Source organism: Carassius gibelio, chromosome A23 (genome assembly GCF_023724105.1).
Source record: "Carassius gibelio isolate Cgi1373 ecotype wild population from Czech Republic chromosome A23, carGib1.2-hapl.c, whole genome shotgun sequence".
Lineage (NCBI taxonomy): Eukaryota > Metazoa > Chordata > Actinopteri > Cypriniformes > Cyprinidae > Carassius > Carassius gibelio.
This window is the reverse complement of record NC_068393.1, coordinates 21,238,610-21,259,623: the sequence shown is the minus strand read 5'-3', so window position 1 is coordinate 21,259,623 and position 21,014 is coordinate 21,238,610. Positions and strand designations below refer to the sequence as shown.

Genomic DNA, 21,014 nt, shown 5'->3' with positions numbered 1-21,014 from the left:
AACACCATGATAACATTACTTGAGTTTTCAATTGAGGAAAAACTGGGTAATAACTATTCAGAATTACATTTATAGTCTCTCAAACTCTCATGAACGCCAAATAACAAAAGAATACAAAGAAAATCAGAAAAGATGAAAACACATTGTCTTGCATAAAGCATTAGCGCAATTGTCCTACATCATGATTAAATTAATTGTGAGACATTTAAGGTTTACAACCTGAAAGTTAAGAGAAACTAACAGCTGTTATCTAACTCTGCAAATCAATTCAGTGTGAACGTTTTCTATTCAGTGGAGCCATGACGTTTCTTCTGTTTTGGTTGTTTGATTGGTTTAACAATGCTGTTTGACAGCAATGTTGGAGAATCCATGAACCTGAGTGAGTTGAGGAGAGTCCAGTGAGACCAGAAGTTTCTGTGGACCGTGACACGTGGGAATAAACTTCTCTGTCAGGCACACTGTGGCATTCCCTGCAATGTCACTGTGAAAGAAAGAAAGATGATTTTATAATACTGTGTAATTATATTTTACTCTTCTTCTTTTTTTGATTAAATAATCACTGTTTAGCAACAGTTTGAATATAATGCAAAATTAATTTACGGTTTAAATAATTAAATCAATTTTACCCATAGTTGACAACTCTTGCATGCTGCTGTCCAAGTCCCACAAAGCGGAATACAGAGTTCTTCAGGACACGAGGCAGTGGATTCTGGAAAGTGATTTTGACTGGCACTTCTTGACCCAAGACCGCATCACTTACAGGCTGAGAAGAAGCACATACAAAACACAATTTAACACTAAATAATTCCAACCAATCAAAAGATTCCACAGTTAAACTCTAACTTTAAACTCACAGCGACAACAAGATCTGGTGTGCGCAGTCTGAAGTTGTACTGGGTGGCCAGAACCTGCTTCGTCTGAGCCACGTGTCCAAAGAGGTTGAGCATCAGTGAGGTGTGATCCACCAGGTGTTCCTTATACTCGTCATAACTCAGGGTCCATTCCAGAGCTCTGCCTATTATAGCAAAAATGACAAATACTGAATGAATACTCATGCTTTCATTACAAGTCTCTTTACCCATAAGCTGCATAATGCCAACTGGGTGGTATCATGTATTGCAACTCTTTATCACTTCTCACATTCAGCTTTATCTTTGAACTCTTTATGATTTCTTACATTCAGAGGGCTTGAGCTCGATGCATGTCTGGTCTCTCTTCAGGAAGGTCTTCCTGACTCCGGTGTAGTACGTGGCTGCAGCTTGGCTGTAGAGGGTGACGCTACGAGGTGAGCTGCATTTGTTTTTAAGATTGATGTAAAGCAAGGCATCCTTGCCCACACATAGTCCATCCTCTTTCAGGCTGACTTCACAGACAACATCCTCAGGACAGGGCAGTGGGTATGTGCATCTTCTCAAGCCATGACGAAGAGCTGTTTCCAAAGCAGTGCTCTTCTCAGAAGAACCTGATCAATTAAAGACAGAGTAAAATGCACATATGATTGAATCCCAGGAGAGATACCAAACTTCATCATTTCTAGAAGCCATGGTTCAAAGTATTAAGGGGCTAAAGCAGATGTTTTAAGTGAAATGCTTGTGGGTTTTACCATATGGGTGTTTGTAGAAATTTGTGATGTCTACACGTTGATCTGAGCCGACAGCCTTGGTACTGATGCAGTGACCTACTACATCCTTCTCAATATGAACAACACCAAAGGTCCCGTCACATCTCCGCTGCCAGTAAACCTTATCATTGTTCACCTAGAGACACAACAGGAATCAGAAGTCATATGTCATTATAATCGCTGTCTGTAAATTGTATGCAATGGTAAATTAAAGGAAATAACGCACTTCTGCGAAAAGGAAGGGCACATCATGCTTCAGGAAGACCTGCCCGCTGCGGATCGCAGCAACAGAGGTGGGACCGCAGCGGAAGAAGCCCTGGCTGGTCAGTTGAGGAGTGGAATCAACCACCTGCCAACCTCCAAAACCAGATGGCAGGTCTGGCCGAGTCATCCAGGCCTCATTCCACACATGGTAGTTCCTACATGGAAGAGAAGAAGAAAGATCTAGAAACACTTCATGGACATTCAGAGGAACTCTTGGTGACATTATAAATGGTAATGATACTTACCAGATTGGATCACGGTTCATGTGATCGATCAGCTGAAATTTCTCATCCAAGTAGACATCAGTTGACAAATGAACATCAGTGTCATGAGCAGAACAGAAGTTTGAAACTGGACGAGCAGGAACACCCAAACACCTCAACACTACGAGAAAGAGAAGAACAACAAAATAATTACATCTGTAATCACTTTCTCAAAACAACTTCTTGTCCAGTCTGCAGGAACTCTTACGTGTGTTGGTGACTCCAGCAAAGGCCAAGCTCTGTCCATACTTGACTGGCGTTCCTCCACATTTGTAGAACTGTTTCAGGATGGCACTGCTGCTGCACCAGGATGTAGGAGCAGTTCCATCTCCATAGCAGTGTGACCAGTTACCCACCAGCACACCACTGCCTTTGTTGGCAATAACCTGATAAGGAGAGACAACTTTAAGTATTATAGAAATACTGAATTAAATAAAAGAACAAATCTGACTATTGTGTCGGGCTTTCCAAATGAAATCAGGTGTTGATAAGAAGGAAATGAAGACTCACCATGTTAGAAACCACTCTGGAAATGTTAATGGGGCTTCCCCACCCTGAGCAAGGTGTACAGCTCTTCTCCAACACATACATACACGCAGACAATATTCCCTTCTCAAACTAAGAATCACAGATCACAGAGGAAGAAAATTAGATATTGTGTAAAAAAAAACCTTCATTCTATATTGTGCACTTTTATATCTCAAGTATGGGAAGGTTAGGAAAAACTAGAAACCATAGCGGTGCCTTAGTCTCTAACATATCATGAACATCGTTGAACTTTCGTAATATATTAATGAAATCTTGGCTCTTACTTGACCAAAGTTCCATGTTTTGCAGCCAATCTGCTGCTTAGTTCCGTAGTAGATTCTGCCCATGTCATTCAGCACATACTCAGCTCTCTCCGCCTCATCACTCAGGTACACACAGTCATCTGATGAAGAGAACAATGGACTTTAATTGGAAAAGCATTTATTTTCTTTCCTCACTCTATTATATTTTCATATTTAGCTTTCAGTTGTAATATTAAAGTATAATAAAACATGTACCTTTACACCAGGGGTTGAACAGCATGTAAATGTCATTTTCAGGAACATAAGGTAAAGTGAATCTTCCTCCTGGACAGTGTGTCACGACACTGAGCTGGTATCGTCCAACACAAGCAGTCGGAACAGAGTTCACACACAGTTTGATTCGGTTTTGGGCTCGTTCCACAATCTTTGCACCCCAGCAGTCTTTCTTGAACTCTTCCACAATTGGAACGATCACATAAGTGCCGTCCCGGATGGATGGGATATGACCTGTTAAACATACAAAACAACAAGAGATTCCAGTGATGGTAGAAATGCTGGTTCAGCTCCTCACATGTTCCTCCTCTACATATGTAGATACAGTATATTCTCTGTTGTCTTGGATCATTTAGAAACTAACCTAGTTTGAGCTCCAGGTGAAGCTTGTCACAACTGGGATTGAAAGGACGGCACAGATCCACCCACATGTTGAAACTCTGTCCTCTGCGGACGATGAGATGGTCATCAAGGAAACAATGTGTGTGATGCTCCTGACGATTCAGTCCGGTCCTGCACTTGAGAAGGTCGACTTTACTCACCCGGAGGACAGCATCTGAGAAAACATAAAAGCAGAACACAGGTAATTGGTTTTCAAGCAAATAATTCATTAATTTATAATGAGTAAGAATAACACATTTCCCATCATACACTGCAGGACAAAGATAAAGAAAATGTGAAGACTCTTACTCTCTGCTCCACAGACTTGCGTGCTTGTACATTCATCCACATAATTCTTGACGACGACTTCCTTTGTGTCATAATCATGGCATTGAGCAACAAAACCGTAAGGATTAGAGTATGAAGTACCCCAAGGATAATCATATGAAGTAGCGCAAGGAGTAGCATATGGAGTAGTGCATGGGTTAACACAAGGGTTAACATATGGGTAGGCATAAGGGGTAGTGCATGGGTCAGTGCAAGGGTTAACATATGGGTGATGATAAGGGATAGTGCATGGGTTAACGCGAGGGTTGGTGTGAACCGGTGTGTAGTATGCTGGTTTCCTCCAGTTGTACTCCTGCAGTTTAATGGCTGGGAAACGGCCAACGCTGCAGAGGTTTTTGTATGGGTTGTATACAAAAGGCATGCTGGGCAAAAAAGAAAGAAATGAGAGTCATGAGTGTGATCTGTAATTGGTCAGTAGATGGTTAATAATTCATAAATTAGGTCTCTTTGTTCTTAGAAATCAGATCTCCAGTTTCTTTTTAAGCTGCAATTGCTAGACAGCAAAAACATATCCTTACATGAAACATTGGGCTTTTCCCCAAAATTTTGACTATATAAAGTTCATAGCAGTATAATAGTTTTTAGCCAACTCTCGATCCACAAAACAGCCTATGAAATCTAGATGTCAGCTTTCTAATAGAAATGAATAATTTAATAAAGTTTCAAACAATGTCTGAGATGATTACTTACGTGGATGTTGTCCTTGTCTGTTCAAGAGAAACTGAACTGGAAACTGCTGCAGAAAGTGAACAGTAAGTCCTGCTTTAACCAGCTTGTGGCTCGTTCTGTAGTTTGTCTCTACAGCAGACGGGATATTTATACTACATCTCCATCTCCACCCCATCCACAGCTCATAGCTGAAGTGTGAATAGTTGTCCTCTTAAGAAAGCCATTAAAGGATTTTGAGTCATATTCATTTAATTGTTTCTTTTAGAGAATTAATGGGACAAGTTAACATCTTAGTTCTTTGTTCTAAACATTCATTTTAGACTAACATCTATACCAGAGAATAGAACTCATTAAAATCAGCGTGACACTGCCTATGCTGGATACACCAAGATATTGACAACAGAAATAAAATGTATATATTATATATAAACTTAATTTTAAACTTATATTAATGTGTATGTTGAATTGTACTTATTGCAGTATACATTAACATTCTCTCAGACACCTAGATATCAGAAACATTCTATAAGCAACGTGTCTATATATTTCATAAAGACCCTGCTTGTTAATCTTTTTATATTAAGAAAGCAGCACAATGATTTGTGCATTTGTTGCAAAGGAGAAAAAAATATATATGTACATACATTTGAAGAAATTAAGCTCTCTTCAACAAAGAGATTAGAGAAGAGATTTTAAGGCCAAATTTGCTCTGATACATACAGTAATAGTGCATTATTAAATTAAATTGCAGTATTGATAGGAGTCCATTACTGTTAATTCTACATTTATTCTCATGATTGTATGAACAAGGATGACTCTTTGATATATGACTGTTAGTCAGTTATTAAATAAAATGACTCATAAAATTTTAAAGCAGAGAAAATGAGTATAAAAATTCTCATGCTAGAGAATTTATTTAAAAAATTACCTGTTGATTTTTCATGTTCATCTTTAATAAAAATTCTCCTTTTCCATGACAGAAGATAAAATGCTGCTTCAGGCCCTGTGAATAAAACAGCGTCCCCATGCAGTGATGTTGGAAGATGTGTCTATCTGACAAGAGCAAGTGGAAGTAAGGAATCTGATTTCATAACTTCAAATCAGTATGCACCTTTGGATTTATCAACTATGTTATAAAAGGTATTTTCAAATAGGTCATGATTTTTTTTCTGAAACGATATAATTGTTCATTATCCCCAACCTGAACCTTATCCTCCACCCAGAAGGCGTATGAGAAAATAAGTAAAAAAAAAAGCCTTTAATATGACCAATTAAATTAAAATGACCCAAATACATCCATAAATCAACTGTTCAGCACATAATTAAAAGTGTGTCTAGTAATTATGTTTAAACTTGACAGAAAACAATGAAAAGGACAATATTCATTTATTCACTATTAATTCAGTTCGTCTGACCATCCATCCATCCATCCATCCATCATTCTTTCAACCATCCATCCATCCCTCATCCTGTCCTTTCATTCATCCATCCATCCATATTTCATTCCATCTATCCTTTAATCCAAATCGAAATCAATCCATCAAAATGGATTTACTTAAAATGACGTTGTGTTTATCACACCATAATAATTTAGTTTAGTCAGTGAAATCAGTGCAATTTGTGATGGTGTGACACAGTTGATGTTGGATGGAAACCAAAATTTTGTAGATGCAAAACTCTCAAGAAGTGCTCAATGAGCTTTCAGCACTGGACTTTTGAAAAACAGGGATGCTCTGATACCGCTCTTTACTGTAAATGTATAATCTCCAAAATAATATGTATTATGTATTACAGACCAGCGAGTGTGATTTCACCAAGTACAACATGTTCCTTGGACAACATTCCAATCAACCAATCAGAATTGAGATGCACACTGATTCTAGGAAAACATTATGGGTAGGGTTAAGTTTAGGGGTAGGGATTGGGGTTTTTTCATCAAATGGTGTTGATCCAGGAATATGTATTACCTGGCAAAATCACAATGACCTTTACAGACCATTATTATAATGCTCTAGTCAGTCTTACCCATAATTAATCTGACATGCTGCAGACCAAGTCCATCAATACAGAAATATCCAAGACAGTAGGAACCACACATGAACTGTTGATGGTCACTGGATTTGTCTTGGAAAAGAAAAAACATGTTTGGAAAGGTTGGGGCATTTTCTCCTCTCTATTTTACTTAGCTACATCACAGAAACTACTAGACTTTTCATGTCATCTCAGAGACTGAAATCACTGTTGTTGGGAGTTAAATACTTAAAGTTTCTATCTTTCAATTTCAGGCTTCTTTAGTGCAGTTGGTTATCGTGTGAATTATTATTATTATTATTATTTTATTTACTACACTTGTTTTTATGAATATTCATTGGCAGACATTTTAATTCTTTCAAGAACATAATCTCTTTAATAAGAGTTCTCTCTTTAAAAAGCTGCATGCATGTACAGACAGACATAAAAGTGTTCTTCATATTATTCAAATTCATCATATTATTCAAGTTTATTTTATTTCACTTCCTTTAAAATGTAATTTTACATGAAATTATGCAAAATGTGTAAGTGTTTTGCATATTACACAAAACAACGCCAGTGACAAAACAGTGTCCTTTTTTTCTCATTTTTGTGTAATAATATGGCATAAATACCTGCTTTTACATTTTTATAAGACGCACAAGAGCAAAAAATAAAAATAAATAAATACATAGTTTCTTTATTTGGCTGATCAATTTGAGCTGATTTGTCACATGAACTGTAATTCAGTCTGGTCAAGTACTATTTGTTGCAAACATTACATTTTACATTATTGCAATAAATCACTCAAGTCTTTGCGTTTTAACATTTCAAAATTCCCACCCAAAAAATTAAATTTATACTTAAACATCTTAACCGACATGTTAGACATCTTAACTGCCTTCGAGACTTCTTAACTGACATCTTAACCGACTTCTTAACTGACATCTTAACCAACATCTTAACTGCTGTCAAAAATTGGCCAGATGAAGGCATCTCAGGAGACAGGAATTGTAGCTTACACTGAATTTAGACGTGCCTTAATGCCTTCCTACCTTTGAATTTGTCCTCCGAAGGCAGCATTTTCAGTTTTCGGATGCAGTCTTTAATGTCTCGGTTAACTAATGACCCGATATAGTCCGGCTATATTTCATCATTCCATATATATATATTTGACATGTTCAATACGTAGCCTGTGGGTGATTCTATAATTGGAGATACATTTGACAAAAGTTCATTTAAGTAATTCAACTCAGATTGTGAAACTTATGTATTAAATAAGTTAATTGCACACAGACGGAAGTATAAGTCTTTGGTTCTTTTAATTGTGATGATTTTGGCTCACAGTTAACAAAAACCCACCAATTCACTATCTCAACCAATTACATGTAGAATACTTCATAAGACCAAAAAAAAAAAAAAAAAGTATGTCCATTTACTTAACATGTACTCATTACTTGGTAGAGGCTCCTTTTGCTTTAATTACTGCCTCAATTCTGCGTGGCATGGAGGGGATCAGTTTGTGGCACTGCTGAGGTGGTATGGAAACCCAGGTTTCTTTGACAGTGGCCTCCAGCTTATCTGCATTTTTTGGTCTCTTTTATCTCAATTTCCTCTTGACAATACTCCATAGATTCTCTCTGGGGTTCAGATCTGGTGAGTTTGCTGGTCAGTCAAGCACACCAACACCATGGTCATCTAACCAACCTTTGGTGATTTTGGCAGTGTGGGGGAGGTGCCAAATCCTGCTGGAAAATGAAATCAGCATCTTCAAAAAGCTGGTCAGCAGAAGCAAGCATGAATTGCTCCAACATTTTTTGGTAAATGGGTGCAGTGACTTTAGTTAAAAAAAAAAACCCATAATGGACCAAACACCAGCAGATGACATTGCACCCAAAATCATCACAGACTGTGAAAACTTAACACTGGACTTCAAGCAACTTGCCACCCTTCCTCCAGACTGAAGGACCTTGGTTTCCAAATGAAATACAAAACTTGCTCTCATCTGAAGAAAGGACTTTGGACCACTGGGCAACAGTCCAGTTCTTTTTTCTACTTAGCATAGGGAAGACGCCTCTGGCGTTGTCTGTGGTTCAGCAAAATCCATGACACCTCTGTGTGTAGTGGCTCTTGATGCCTTGCCCCCAGCCTCAGTCCTTTCTTTGTGAAGTTGACTCAGATTCTTGAATCAATGTTTGCTTGACAGTCCTCATAAGGCTGCAGTTCTCTCTGTTGGTTGTACATCTTTTCCTTCCACACGTTTTCCTTCCACTCAACTTTCTGTTAACATGCTTGGATACAGCACTCGGTGAAAAGCCAGCTTCTTTCTCAATGAATGTTTGTGGCTTACCCTCCTTGTGAAGGGTGTCAATAATAGTCTTCTGGACAACTGTCAGATCAGCAGTCTTCCCCATGAATGTGTAGCCTAGTGAACCAAACTGAGAGATCATTTTGAAGGCTCAGGAAACCTTTTGTTTTGAGTTGATTAGTTGATTTGGCATGTCACCATATTCTAATTTGTTGAAATATTGAATTGGTGGGTTTTTGTTAAATGTGAACCAAAATCATCACAATTAAAAGAACCAAATACTTAGGGCCCTATTTTAACGATCTGAAACGCAAGTGTCAAAGCGCGAAGCGCAAGTAAGTTTGTGGGCGGGTCTCGGCGCTGTTGCTATTTTCCCGGCGGGATAAATGGCTCTTGCGCCCGGTGCAAATCTAAAATGGGTTGGTCTGAAGTAGCTTCATTATTCGTAGGTGTGGTTTGGGCGTAACGTGAAATAAACCAATCAGAGCATCATCCAACATTGCCTTCAAAAGCAGGTGCGCAAGTTACATTATGGATTGCTATTTTTATGGCGTATTTACCAGGCGCACGCCAGGAGCGGTTCACAGCCGAGGAGACTGATGTTCTTGTAAGAGCAGTGAAAGACAGAGAAGTTGTGTTGTATGGGGATGGGAAAAACCCACCCAATATAGCGTCGATTAAACAGGCGTGGGAGGAAATAGCCACAATTGTTTCAGCGATTTTTTTTTTTCCTGGTTCTTGACGGACAAACAAATTTGTCAGATGTCCTTATATACATATATGTCTTGCCACTATCAGGCAAACAGGTCTGATCCTTAATTACTACAATTAGCCTGAATAATTTGTAAGCAAGATTTCACAATGATTTCCGTCATCTCATGTGTTAATATTTTTTTAGTGTAACAATTTATGATTTTCAAAAATAACTGTTGCATCTGTGTAGATTACATGAGCAAAGTGTATGCGCGTTGTGCACGCTATACATTATGGTCAAGCTTGCGCCCTTAAAATAGCATAATGAACAACGCGCAACGCGCCACTGACTTTAGACTAGTTTTTTTCTGGTCAGTGGCGCAATTGTTTAATGGAACAGCAAAATAGCACCAGGGATTGTTTGCGCCGGAACACGCCTCCTTTTTTGCGCTGAACCGCCCAGGGAGCGCAAGTTCATTCACTAGTTTAGCGACATGCTTCTGTGGAGGGAAAAGCGCGCTTTGCGTGGGTGTGTCGGTGTACAAAGTCAATTGCGCTGGGTGCAAGATAGGGCCCTTAAACTACTTCAGTCTGTGTGCACTGAATTTATTTAATACATTTGAGTTGAATTACTGAAATAAATGAACTTTTCCATGACATTCTAAGTTGTTGCGACACACCTGTAATAACTCATGGGATCCTGATAATATTTCATGGCCATTTGATATTAATTTGAGGGAATGTCATATTAACTCTTGGGAATGTGATATTATGTTGTGGCCTCAAGATCATTTTGTTAAGGAAGGACAACCTTATGTTGTGGCTGCAACTTCTTATGTTGAGGGAATTATATATTTTTCTAGTGGCCATTAGTTTAATGCATAAACAAACCTGCATGACCATAGAAACCCGGGATTATCAAAAATAGATCATTTAATTTAATATTTGTATATGATTATTATTATTACATTAACTTATTAGGGCTATATTTTTATATTTATTGTTGTATATAATTTCTCAATGAAATACTATAGCATTTATAATTATGGTCCATTAATTAGCCGAAATAAAATGAAATGTATGTTAAATTTAAAATGCAATCTAGCAAAAATTCTAGTCAGCATAATCAAAGCTTTATTGGCATGCCGAACATTTACAGTAGGCTATTATTTAAAAAAGTATTCAGAATGTTAGGTAAAGAGATTGAAATGAAGGGGTATACGCGTTAATTGACTCCAGAGGGTTAATGAACTGACAAGACTGTAGGATGGATAAAAAGGTTTTCTTGTAGTCCTATTTTATATTATGCACTTTATGTAACATTTATTCATCATAAATTTGAATGCTGCTTATCGCATTTAGTCTGATAGCCAAGGACTATGGTTAATATAATAATTTAATAATGTCACAATTTCTATAATAAATAATATAATACTTTCTAACTTGCTATGATAATGCAGGTTTGTTTACATTTAATTCCTGGCCATGAGAAAAATATTTATTAGTTCCCTCAACATAAGAAGACATAATATCACGTTCCCACAAGTTAATATGACGTTCCCTCAAATTAATATATCCTGGTCATGACATATCAGGATCCCATGAGTTATTATGTTGTGGCTAAAACAAAACTAAGTGAAGTGACCATGTCTCCTTAGGGGCACCATAGAAGGGAGATGCAGGGAACAGGGATTGTAATTTTGCAGTAACTGATGTTGTAGCTGCAAACAAGTGTTTGTGCTTTTCTACATATATCTATTAAAATACTGATATTCTGGTCTATTCTGGGACGAATTTACGTTTTATCAAAAGTTGGGAGGACATGTCCCCCATGTATTCTGCGCTCATACATCCATATAACCCCTCACCCCAAATCCAGTATTGAAGTTTTTTAATTTTATTATTATTATTATTATTATTATTATTATTATTTTACTATATTTCGCCTATAGTAAACAGTAACAGTGCCTGCTTTTAAGTTTTTCATCTTAAGCATCTCTGGTCTTAAAATGACCCGTTTACTAAGGCATTGTGTATTTTTCTTTATCACTGTCCCAGTAACTAGCCCAAATAACAAGTAAAATAAGTACAAAAAATGCAGTACAAAAATTGGAAAATTTCATTATATTTGTTTAACTTATTTTTTTGTTAATGAAAGCAGCAACTGGGACACTGATAGAGATTGCGATCGACAGGTTGGGGATCACTGGTCTATATTAATATTCTGAGGTTTTAGAAACAAGCAGTCTGCAAAAGTTTGGATAAATGAGTATATAAAATTATCTGTTATGGAAAGTATATGAGACAAGAATGTATGACTAATTTTAAATGACAAGAGGAATAAAGCCTCATTTTAATAGATCCCTCTATATCACAAACTGACACAGTTTAGTATGCTGGATTTTTTATTTTATTTTTTTTTATTTGAAGCTGAAGCTACATAGGACAGAGTAACCAACACCATGATACAATTACTTGAGCTTTCAAATGAGGAAAAACTGGTAAATTAATATTCAGAATCACAATTATAAGCTTTCAAACTCATAAAAGGCAATTTCAGAAAGACTACTAAACAAATCAGAAAAGATGAAAAGACAACATTGTCTTGCATAAAGCATTAGTGCAATTGTCCTACATCATGATTAAATGCATTGTGAGAAGTTTAAGTTTTCCAACCTGAAAGTTAAGAGAAACTAACAGCTGTTATTTAACTCTGCAAATCAATTCAGTGTAAACACTTTCTATTCAGTGGAGCCATGACGTTTCTTCTGTTTTGGTTGTTTGATTGGTTTAACAATGCTGTTTGACAGCAATGTTGGAGAATCCATGAACCTGAGTGAGTTGAGGAGAGTCCAGTGAGACCAGAAGTTTCTGTGGACCGTGACACGTGGGAATAAACTTCTCTGTCAGGCACACTGTGGCATTCCCTGCAATGTCACTGTGAAAGAAAGAAAGATGATTTTATAATACTGTGTAATTATATTTTACTCTTCTTCTTTTTTGGATTAAATAATCACTGTTTAGCAACAGTTTGAATATAATGCAAAATTAATTTACGGTTTAAATAATTAAATCAATTTTACCCATAGTTGACAACTCTTGCATGCTGCTGTCCAAGTCCCACAAAGCGGAATACAGAGTTCTTCAGGACACGAGGCAGTGGATTCTGGAAAGTGATTTTGACTGGCACTTCTTGACCCAAGACAGCATCACATACAGGCTGAGAAGAACCACATACAAGACACAATTTAACACTAAATAATTCCAACCAATCAAAAGATTAAACTGTTAAACTCTAACTTTAAACTCACAGCGACAACAAGATCTGGTGTGCGCAGTCTGAAGTTGTACTGGGTGGCCAGAACCTGCTTCGTCTGAGCCACGTGTCCAAAGAGGTTGAGCATCAGTGAGGTGTGATCCACCAGGTGTTCCTTATACTCGTCATAACTCAGGGTCCATTCCAGAGCTCTGCCTATTATAGCAAAAATGACAAACACTGAATGAATACTCATGCTTTCATTACAAGTCTCTTTACCCATAAGCTGCATAATGCCAACTGGGTGGTATCATGTATTGCAACTCTTTATCACTTCTCACATTCAGCTTTATCTTTGAACTCTTTATGATTTCTTACATTCAGAGGGCTTGAGCTCGATGCATGTCTGGTCTCTCTTCAGGAAGGTCTTCCTGACTCCGGTGTAGTACGTGGCTGCAGCCTGGCTGTAGAGGGTGACGCTACGAGGTGAGCTGCATTTGTTTTTAAGATTGATGTAAAGCAAGGCATCCTTGCCCACACATAGTCCATCCTCTTTCAGGCTGACTTCACAGACAACATCCTCAGGACAGGGCAGTGGGTATGTGCATCTTCTCAAGCCATGACGAAGAGCTGTTTCCAAAGCAGTGCTCTTCTCAGAAGAACCTGATCAATAAAAGACAAAGTAAAACGCACATATGATTGAATCGCAGGAGAAACACCAAACTTCATCATTTCTAGAAGCCATGGTTCAAAGTATTAAGGGGCTAAAGCAGATGTTTTAAGTGAAATGCTTGTGGGTTTTACCATATGGGTGTTTGTAGAAATTTGTGATGTCTACACGTTGATCTGAGCCGACAGCCTTGGTACTGATGCAGTGACCTACTACATCCTTCTCAATATGAACAACACCAAAGGTCCCGTCACATCTCCGCTGCCAGTAAACCTTATCATTGTTCACCTAGAGACACAACAGGAATCAGAAGTTATAATCGCTGTTTGTAAATTATATGCAATGGTAAATTAAAGGAAATAACGCACTTCTGCGAAAAGGAAGGGCACATCATGCTTCAGGAAGACCTGCCCGCTGCGGATCGCAGCAACAGAGGTGGGACCGCAGCGGAAGAAGCCCTGGCTGGTCAGTTGAGGAGTGGAATCAACCACCTGCCAACCTCCAAAACCAGATGGCAGGTCTGGCCGAGTCATCCAGGCCTCATTCCACACATGGTAGTTCCTACATGGAAGAGAAGAAGAAAGATCTAGAAACACTTCATGGACATTCAGAGGAACTCTTGGTGACATTATAAATGGTAATGATGCTTACCAGATTGGATCACGGTTCATGTGATCGATCAGCTGAAATTTCTCATCCAAGTAGACATCAGTTGACAAATGAACATCAGTGTCATGAGCAGAACAGAAGTTTGAAACTGGACGAGCAGGAACACCCAAACACCTCAACACTACGAGAAAGAGAAGAACAACAAAATAATTACATCTGTAATCACTTTCTCAAAACTTCTTCTTGTCCAGTCTGCAGGAACTCTTACGTGTGTTGGTGACTCCAGCAAAGGCCAAGCTCTGTCCATACTTGACTGGCGTTCCTCCACATTTGTAGAACTGTTTCAGGATGGCACTGCTGCTGCACCAGGATGTAGGAGCAGTTCCATCTCCATAGCAGTGTGACCAGTTACCCACCAGCACACCACTGCCTTTGCTGGCAATAACCTGTTAAGGAGAGATTATTTAAACTAATTCATTTTGAATGCAGTGAACTTTGTGAAGAAATACCACATTCAGAAGAGAACAAATCTGACAATTTTGAAGGATTTCCAAATGAAATCAGGTGTTGATAAGAAGGAAATGAAGACTCACCATGTTAGAAACCACTCTGGAAATGTTAATGGGGCTTCCCCACCCTGAGCAAGGTGTACAGCTCTTCTCCAACACATACATACACGCAGACAAGATTCCCTTCTCAAACTAATAATCACAGATCACAGAGGAAGAAAATTAGATATTGTGGAGCAACCCCTTCATGCTATATTGTGCACTTTTATTTCTCAAGTATGGGAAGGTTAGGAAAAACTAGAAACCATAGCGGTGCCTTAAGTCTCTAACATATCATGAACATTTAGTTATTGTTGAACTTTCGTAATATATTAATGAAATGTTGGCTCTTACTTGACCAAAGTTCCATGTTTTGCAGCCAATCTGCTGCTTAGTTCCGTAGTAGATTCTGCCCATGTCATTCAGCACATACTCAGCTCTCTCCGCCTCATCACTCAGGTACACACAGTCATCTGATGAAGAGAACGATGGACTTTAATTGGAAAAGCATTTGTTTTCTTTTCTCATTCTATTACATTTTCATATTTAGGTTTCAGTTGTAATATTAAAGTATAATCAAACACGTACCTTTACACCAGGGGTTGAACAGCATGTAAATGTCATTTTCAGGAACATAAGGTAAAGTGAATCTTCCTCCTGGACAGTGTGTCACGACACTGAGCTGGTATCGTCCAACACAAGCAGTCGGAACAGAGTGCACACACAGTTTGACTCGGTTTTGGGCTCGTTCCACAATCTTTGCCCCCCAGCAGTCTTTCTTGAACTCTTCCACAATTGGAACGATCACATAAGTGCCGTCCCGGATGGATGGGATATGACCTGTTAAACATAAAAAACAACAAGAGATTCCAGTGATGGTAGAAATGCTGGTTCAGCTCCTCACATGTTCCTCCTCTACATATGTAGATACAGTTTATTCTCTGTTGTCTTGGATCATTTAGAAACTAACCTAGTTTGAGCTCCAGGTGAAGCTTGTCACAACTGGGATTGAAAGGACGGCACAGATCAACCCACATGTTGAAACTCTGTCCTCTGCGGACGATGAGATGGTCATCAAGGAAACAATGTGTGTGATGCTCCTGACGATTCAGTCCAGTCCTGCACTTGAGAAGGTCGACTTTACTCACCCGGAGGACAGCATCTGAGAAAACATAAAAGCAGAACACAGGTAATTCATTATCAAAAAGACAATTAATTTAGTTATTATGATTAAGAATAACACATTTCCCATCATACACTGCAGGACAAAGATAAAGGAAATGTGAAGACTCTTACTCTCTGCTCCACAGACTTGCGTGCTTGTACAGTCATCCACATAATTCTTGACGACGACTTCCTTTGTGTCATAATCATGGCATTGAGCAACAAAACCGTAAGGATTAGCGTATGAAGTACCCCAAGGATAATCATATGAAGTACCCCAAGGATAATCATATGAAGTACCACAAGGATAATCATATGAAGTAGCGCAAGGAGTAGCATATGGAGTAGTGCATGGGTTAACACAAGGGTTAACATATGGGTAGGCATAAGGGGTAGTGCATGGGTCAGTGCAAGGGTTAACATATGGGTGATGATAAGGGATAGTGCATGGGTTAACGCGAGGGTTGGTGTGAACCGGTGTATAGTATGCTGGTTTCCTCCAGTTGTACTCCTGCAGTTTAATGGCTGGGAAACGGCCAACGCTGCAGAGGTTTTTGTATGGGTTGTATACAAAAGGCATGCTGGGCAAAAAAGAAAGAAATGAGAGTCATGAGTGTGATCTGTAATTGGTCAGTAGATGGTTAATAATTCATAAATTAGGTCTCTTTGTTCTTAGAAATCAGATCTCCAGTTTCTTTTTAAGCTGCAATTGCTAGACAGCAAAAACATATCCTTACATGAAACATTGAGCTGTTCCCAAAAAATTTAACTATATAAAGTTCATACCAGTATAATAGTTTTAAAACAACTCTCTATCCACAAAACAGCCTATGAATTCTAGATGTCAGCTTTCTAATAGAAATTAATAATTTGAAAAAGTTTCAAACAATGTCTGAGATGATTACTTACGTGGATGTTGTCCTTGTCTGTTCAAGAGAAACTGAACTGGAAACTGCTGCAGAAAGTGAACAGTAAGTCCTGCTTTAACCAGCTTGTGGCTCGTTCTGTAGTTTGTCTCTACAGCAGACGGGATATTTATACTACATCTCCATCTCCACCCCATCCACAGCTCATAGCTGAAGTGTGAATAGTTGTCCTCTTAAGAAAGCCATTAAAGGATTTTGAGTCATATTCATTTAATTGTTTCTTTTAGAGGATTAATGGGACAAGTTAACATCTTAGTTCTTTGTTCTAAACATTCATTTTAGACTAACATCTATACCAGAGAATAGAATTCATTAAAATCAGTGTGACACTGCCTATGCTGGATACACCAAGATATTGACAACAGAAATAAAACGTATATATTATATATAAACTTAATTTTAAACTTATATTAATGTGTATGTTGAATTGTACTTATTGCAGTATACATTAACATTCTCTCAGACACCTAGATATCAGAAACATTCTATAAGCAACGTGTCTATATATTTCATAATGACCCTGTTTGTTAATCTTTTTATATTAAGAAAGCAGCACAATGATTTGTGCATTTGTTGCAAAGGAGAAAAAAATATATATGTACATACATTTGAAGAAATTAAGCTCTCTTCAACAGAAGAGATTTTAAAGCCACATTTGCTCTGATACATACAGTAATAGTGCATTATTAAATTTAAATAAATTGCAGTATTGATAGGAGTCCATTACTGTTAATTCTACATTTATTCTCATGATTGTATGAACAAGGATGACTCTTTGATATATGACTGTTAGTCAGTTATTAAATAGAATGACTCGTAAAATTGGAAAGCAGAGAAAATGAGTATGAAAATTCTCATGCTAGAGATTTTATTTAAAAAAATGACCTGTTTAATTTTCATGTTCATCTTTAATTAAATTTCTCCTTTTCCATGACAGAAGATAAAATGCTGCTTCAGGCCCTGTGAATAAAACAGCGTCCCCATGCAGTGATGTTGGAAGATGTGTCTATCTGACAAGAGCAAGTGGAAGTAAGGAATCTGATTTCATAACTTCAAACCAGCACCTTTGGATTCATCAACTATGTTATAAAAGGAATTTTCAAATAGGTCATGATTTTTTTTTTTCTGAGACAATATAATTGTTCACTATCCCAAACCTGAACCTCATCCTCCACCCAGAAGGCGTATGAGAAAATAAGTAAAAAAAAAGCCTTTAATATGAACAATTAAATTAAAATGACCCAAATACATCCATAAATCAACTGTTCAGCACATAATTAAAAGAATAATAACTCTACAAAGGCTTTAGCAAATTGTTATAACATAACTACATTGTGTCTAGTAATTCTGTTTAAACTTGACAGAAAACAATGAAAAGGACAATAGTCATTTATTCAGTATTCATTTAGTCTGACTGTCCATCCATCCATCCATCATTCTGTCCTTTCATTCATCCATCCATATTTCATTCCATCTATCCTTTAATCCAAATCGAAATCAATCCATCAGAATGGATTAACTTAAAATGATGTTGTGTTTATCACACCATAATAATTTAGTTTAGTCAGTGAAATCAGTGCAATTTGTGATGGTGTGACACAGTTGATGTTGGATGGAAACCAAAATTTTGTAGATGCAAAACTCTCAAGAAGTGCTCAATGAGCTTTCAGCACTGGACTTTTGAAAAACAGGGATGCTCTGATACCGCTGTTTAGGGCCGTTTCATAGTCAACGCGAGAAACGCGAGCAAGCAACGCGAGCGACGTGCTCCCTTTCATAGTCTAAACAGTGAACGCAAGCGTCACGGTTGATGCGTGTATGCAATACACTGCTCACGCAACAGGGGGTAGTAGAGTCGGGTGATATTAGTAGAGTCGGGTCGCGTGATATTCAGATCACAATGGCAACTGAAGAGGAGTGTATTCTGTTGCTGATGAACTATCGTATACATGTGGATGAATACGTATAAGTTCGCATAATTTTTCCTCTTCGCCCTCCATTGTATTCAAACCTTCTTCTTCTGTAAACACAATATACTTGAATTAATGTACAATACTTGCAATGTCACCCCCACCGACAACGCATAGTATTGCGTGAATCGGCGTGTCGCGTATCAAAAACTAGGACCACACATTTGGCTACGCACCGACGCATAATGGCGGCCGAAGCGTATCGATGAGTAACCTCGGGGACGCGTATGTGTACAGATGCGTTGACTATGAAACGGCCCTTACTGTAAATTTATAATCTCCAAAATAATTTGTATTATGTATTACAGACCAGCGAGTGTGATTTCACCAAGTACAACATGTTCCTGGAACAACATTCCAATCAACCAATCAGAATTGAGATGCACACTGATTTTAGGAAATCATTATGGGTAGGGTTAAGTTTAGGGGTAGGGATTGGGTTAAGTCTTTATTTCTGTACAATAATGTTGATCCAGGATCATCAAAAGGTGTTGATCCAGGAATATGTATTACCTGGCAAAATTACAATGACCTTTACAGACCTTTATTATAATGCTCTAGTCAGTCTTACCCATAATTAATCTGACATGCTGCAGACCAAGTCCATCAATACAGAAATATCCAAGACAGTAGGAACCACACATGAACTGTTGATGGTCACTGGATTTGTCTTGGAAAAGAAAAAACATGTTAGGAAAGGTTGGGGCATTTTCTCCTCTCTATTTTACTTAGCTACATCACAGAAACTACTAGACTTTTCATGTCATGATCTGTTGTCATCAAGTTTCTATCTTTCAATTTCAGACTTTTTTAGTGCAGTTGGTTATCGGTTGAATTATTATTATTATTATTTAGTACACTTGTTTTCATGATTATTCATTGGCAGACAGTTTAATTCTTTCAATAACATAATCTCTTTAAGAGTTATCTCTTTAAAAAGCTGCATGCATTTACAGACAGACATAAAAGTGTTCTTTATATTATTAATATATTCATTTTCATTTTCATTCAAGTTCATTTTATTTCACTTCCTTTAAAAATGTGATTTTACATTACACTATACAAAATGTGTGAATGTTTTGCATATTACACAAAACAATGCCAGTGACAAAACAGTGTCTTGCTTTCAGCAGAAGCAAACATGAATTGCTCCAACATTTTTTGGTAAATGGGTGCAGTGACTTTAGTTTAAAAAAAACACACAATGGACCAAACATGAGCAGATGACATTGCACCCAAAAACATCACAGACTGTGGAAACATAACACTGAACTTCAAGCAACTTGGGCTATGAGCTTCTCCAACCTTCCTCCAGACTATAGGACCTTGGTTTCCAAATGAAATACAAAACTTGCTCTCATCTGAAGAAAGGACTTTGGACCACTGGGCAACAGTCCAGTTCTTTCTTCTACTTAGCATAGGTAAGACACCTCTGGCTTTGTCTGTGGTTCAGCAAAATCCATGACACATCTGTGTGTGGCCTCTCTTGATGCCTTGCCCCCAGCCTCAGTCCTTTCTTTGTGAAGTTGACTCAGAGTCTTGAATCGATGTTTGCTTGACAGTCCTCATAAGGCTGCAGTTCTCTCTGTTGGTTGTGCATCTTTTCCTTCCACACGTTTTCCTTCGACTCAACTTTCTGTTAACATGCTTGGATACAGCATTCTGTGAAAAGCCAGCTTCTTTCTCAATGAATGTTTGTGGCTTACCCTCCTTGTGAAGGGTGTCAATAATTGTCTTATGGACAACTGTCAGATCAGCAGTCTTCCCCATGAATGTGTAGCCTAGTGAACCAAACTGAGAGATCATTTTGAAGGCTCAGGAAACCTTTGCAGGTCTATTTAGTTGATTAGTTGATTTGGCATGTCACCATATTCTAATTTGTTGAGATAGAGACAGTGAATTGGTGGGTTTTTGTTAAATGTGAACCAAAATCATCACAATTACAGTTTTTTCCAGTCGCTAACAAGCATTTGTCTAGTTGTCACATTTTCAAAACTCTAAACACAATAAGCACAGCATCTCTCTATTGTGACCATACCATTCACACATTTCATGTCGTTTTCACACAATATGGAGTCATTAAACACATTTCCACAATGCTTACATTTTCTGAACAGATAAGCTATACCTCCCAACAAAATTATGGATCGTTTTTGTAGTATTTACAAATGTTAACACACAACATCCCACAATAGCAAAAACTATGTTCCAAACCTCTGCTTCTGCGATGATATCAGTTCAAAAACAATA

At 37.9% G+C, this 21,014-nt stretch overlaps 2 protein-coding genes across 3 annotated transcripts; both read right to left on the bottom strand.

Moving 5' to 3' along the window:
• Nucleotides 1-282: 282 nt before the first annotated feature.
• Nucleotides 283-16,925, bottom strand: LOC127944742 (protein-glutamine gamma-glutamyltransferase K-like). 2 transcript variants are annotated; one of them, XM_052540948.1, is made up of 14 exons: nt 16,778-16,925; nt 3,903-4,303; nt 3,577-3,768; nt 3,195-3,446; nt 2,961-3,079; nt 2,659-2,766; nt 2,357-2,534; nt 2,131-2,269; nt 1,848-2,040; nt 1,604-1,757; nt 1,178-1,462; nt 855-1,015; nt 627-763; nt 283-481 (listed from the first exon to the last, which is right to left on the bottom strand). In XM_052540948.1, exons 2-14 carry the CDS (start codon nt 4,300-4,302, stop codon nt 334-336), a joined length of 2,466 nt encoding a protein of 821 aa, XP_052396908.1. In that variant the 5' UTR covers nt 4,303; nt 16,778-16,925; the 3' UTR covers nt 283-333. The 2 variants fall into 2 exon arrangements, with proteins under 2 accessions (XP_052396908.1, XP_052396907.1); XM_052540947.1 differs by lacking the exon at nt 16,778-16,925 and adding an exon at nt 4,632-4,779.
• On the bottom strand, nt 12,369-16,449 carry LOC127944739 (protein-glutamine gamma-glutamyltransferase K-like). The gene is made up of 13 exons (XM_052540941.1): nt 16,001-16,449; nt 15,675-15,866; nt 15,293-15,544; nt 15,059-15,177; nt 14,750-14,857; nt 14,425-14,602; nt 14,199-14,337; nt 13,916-14,108; nt 13,682-13,835; nt 13,256-13,540; nt 12,933-13,093; nt 12,705-12,841; nt 12,369-12,559 (listed from the first exon to the last, which is right to left on the bottom strand). Exons 1-13 carry the CDS (start codon nt 16,446-16,448, stop codon nt 12,412-12,414), a joined length of 2,514 nt encoding a protein of 837 aa, XP_052396901.1. The 5' UTR covers nt 16,449; the 3' UTR covers nt 12,369-12,411.
• Nucleotides 16,926-21,014: the final 4,089 nt, after the last annotated feature.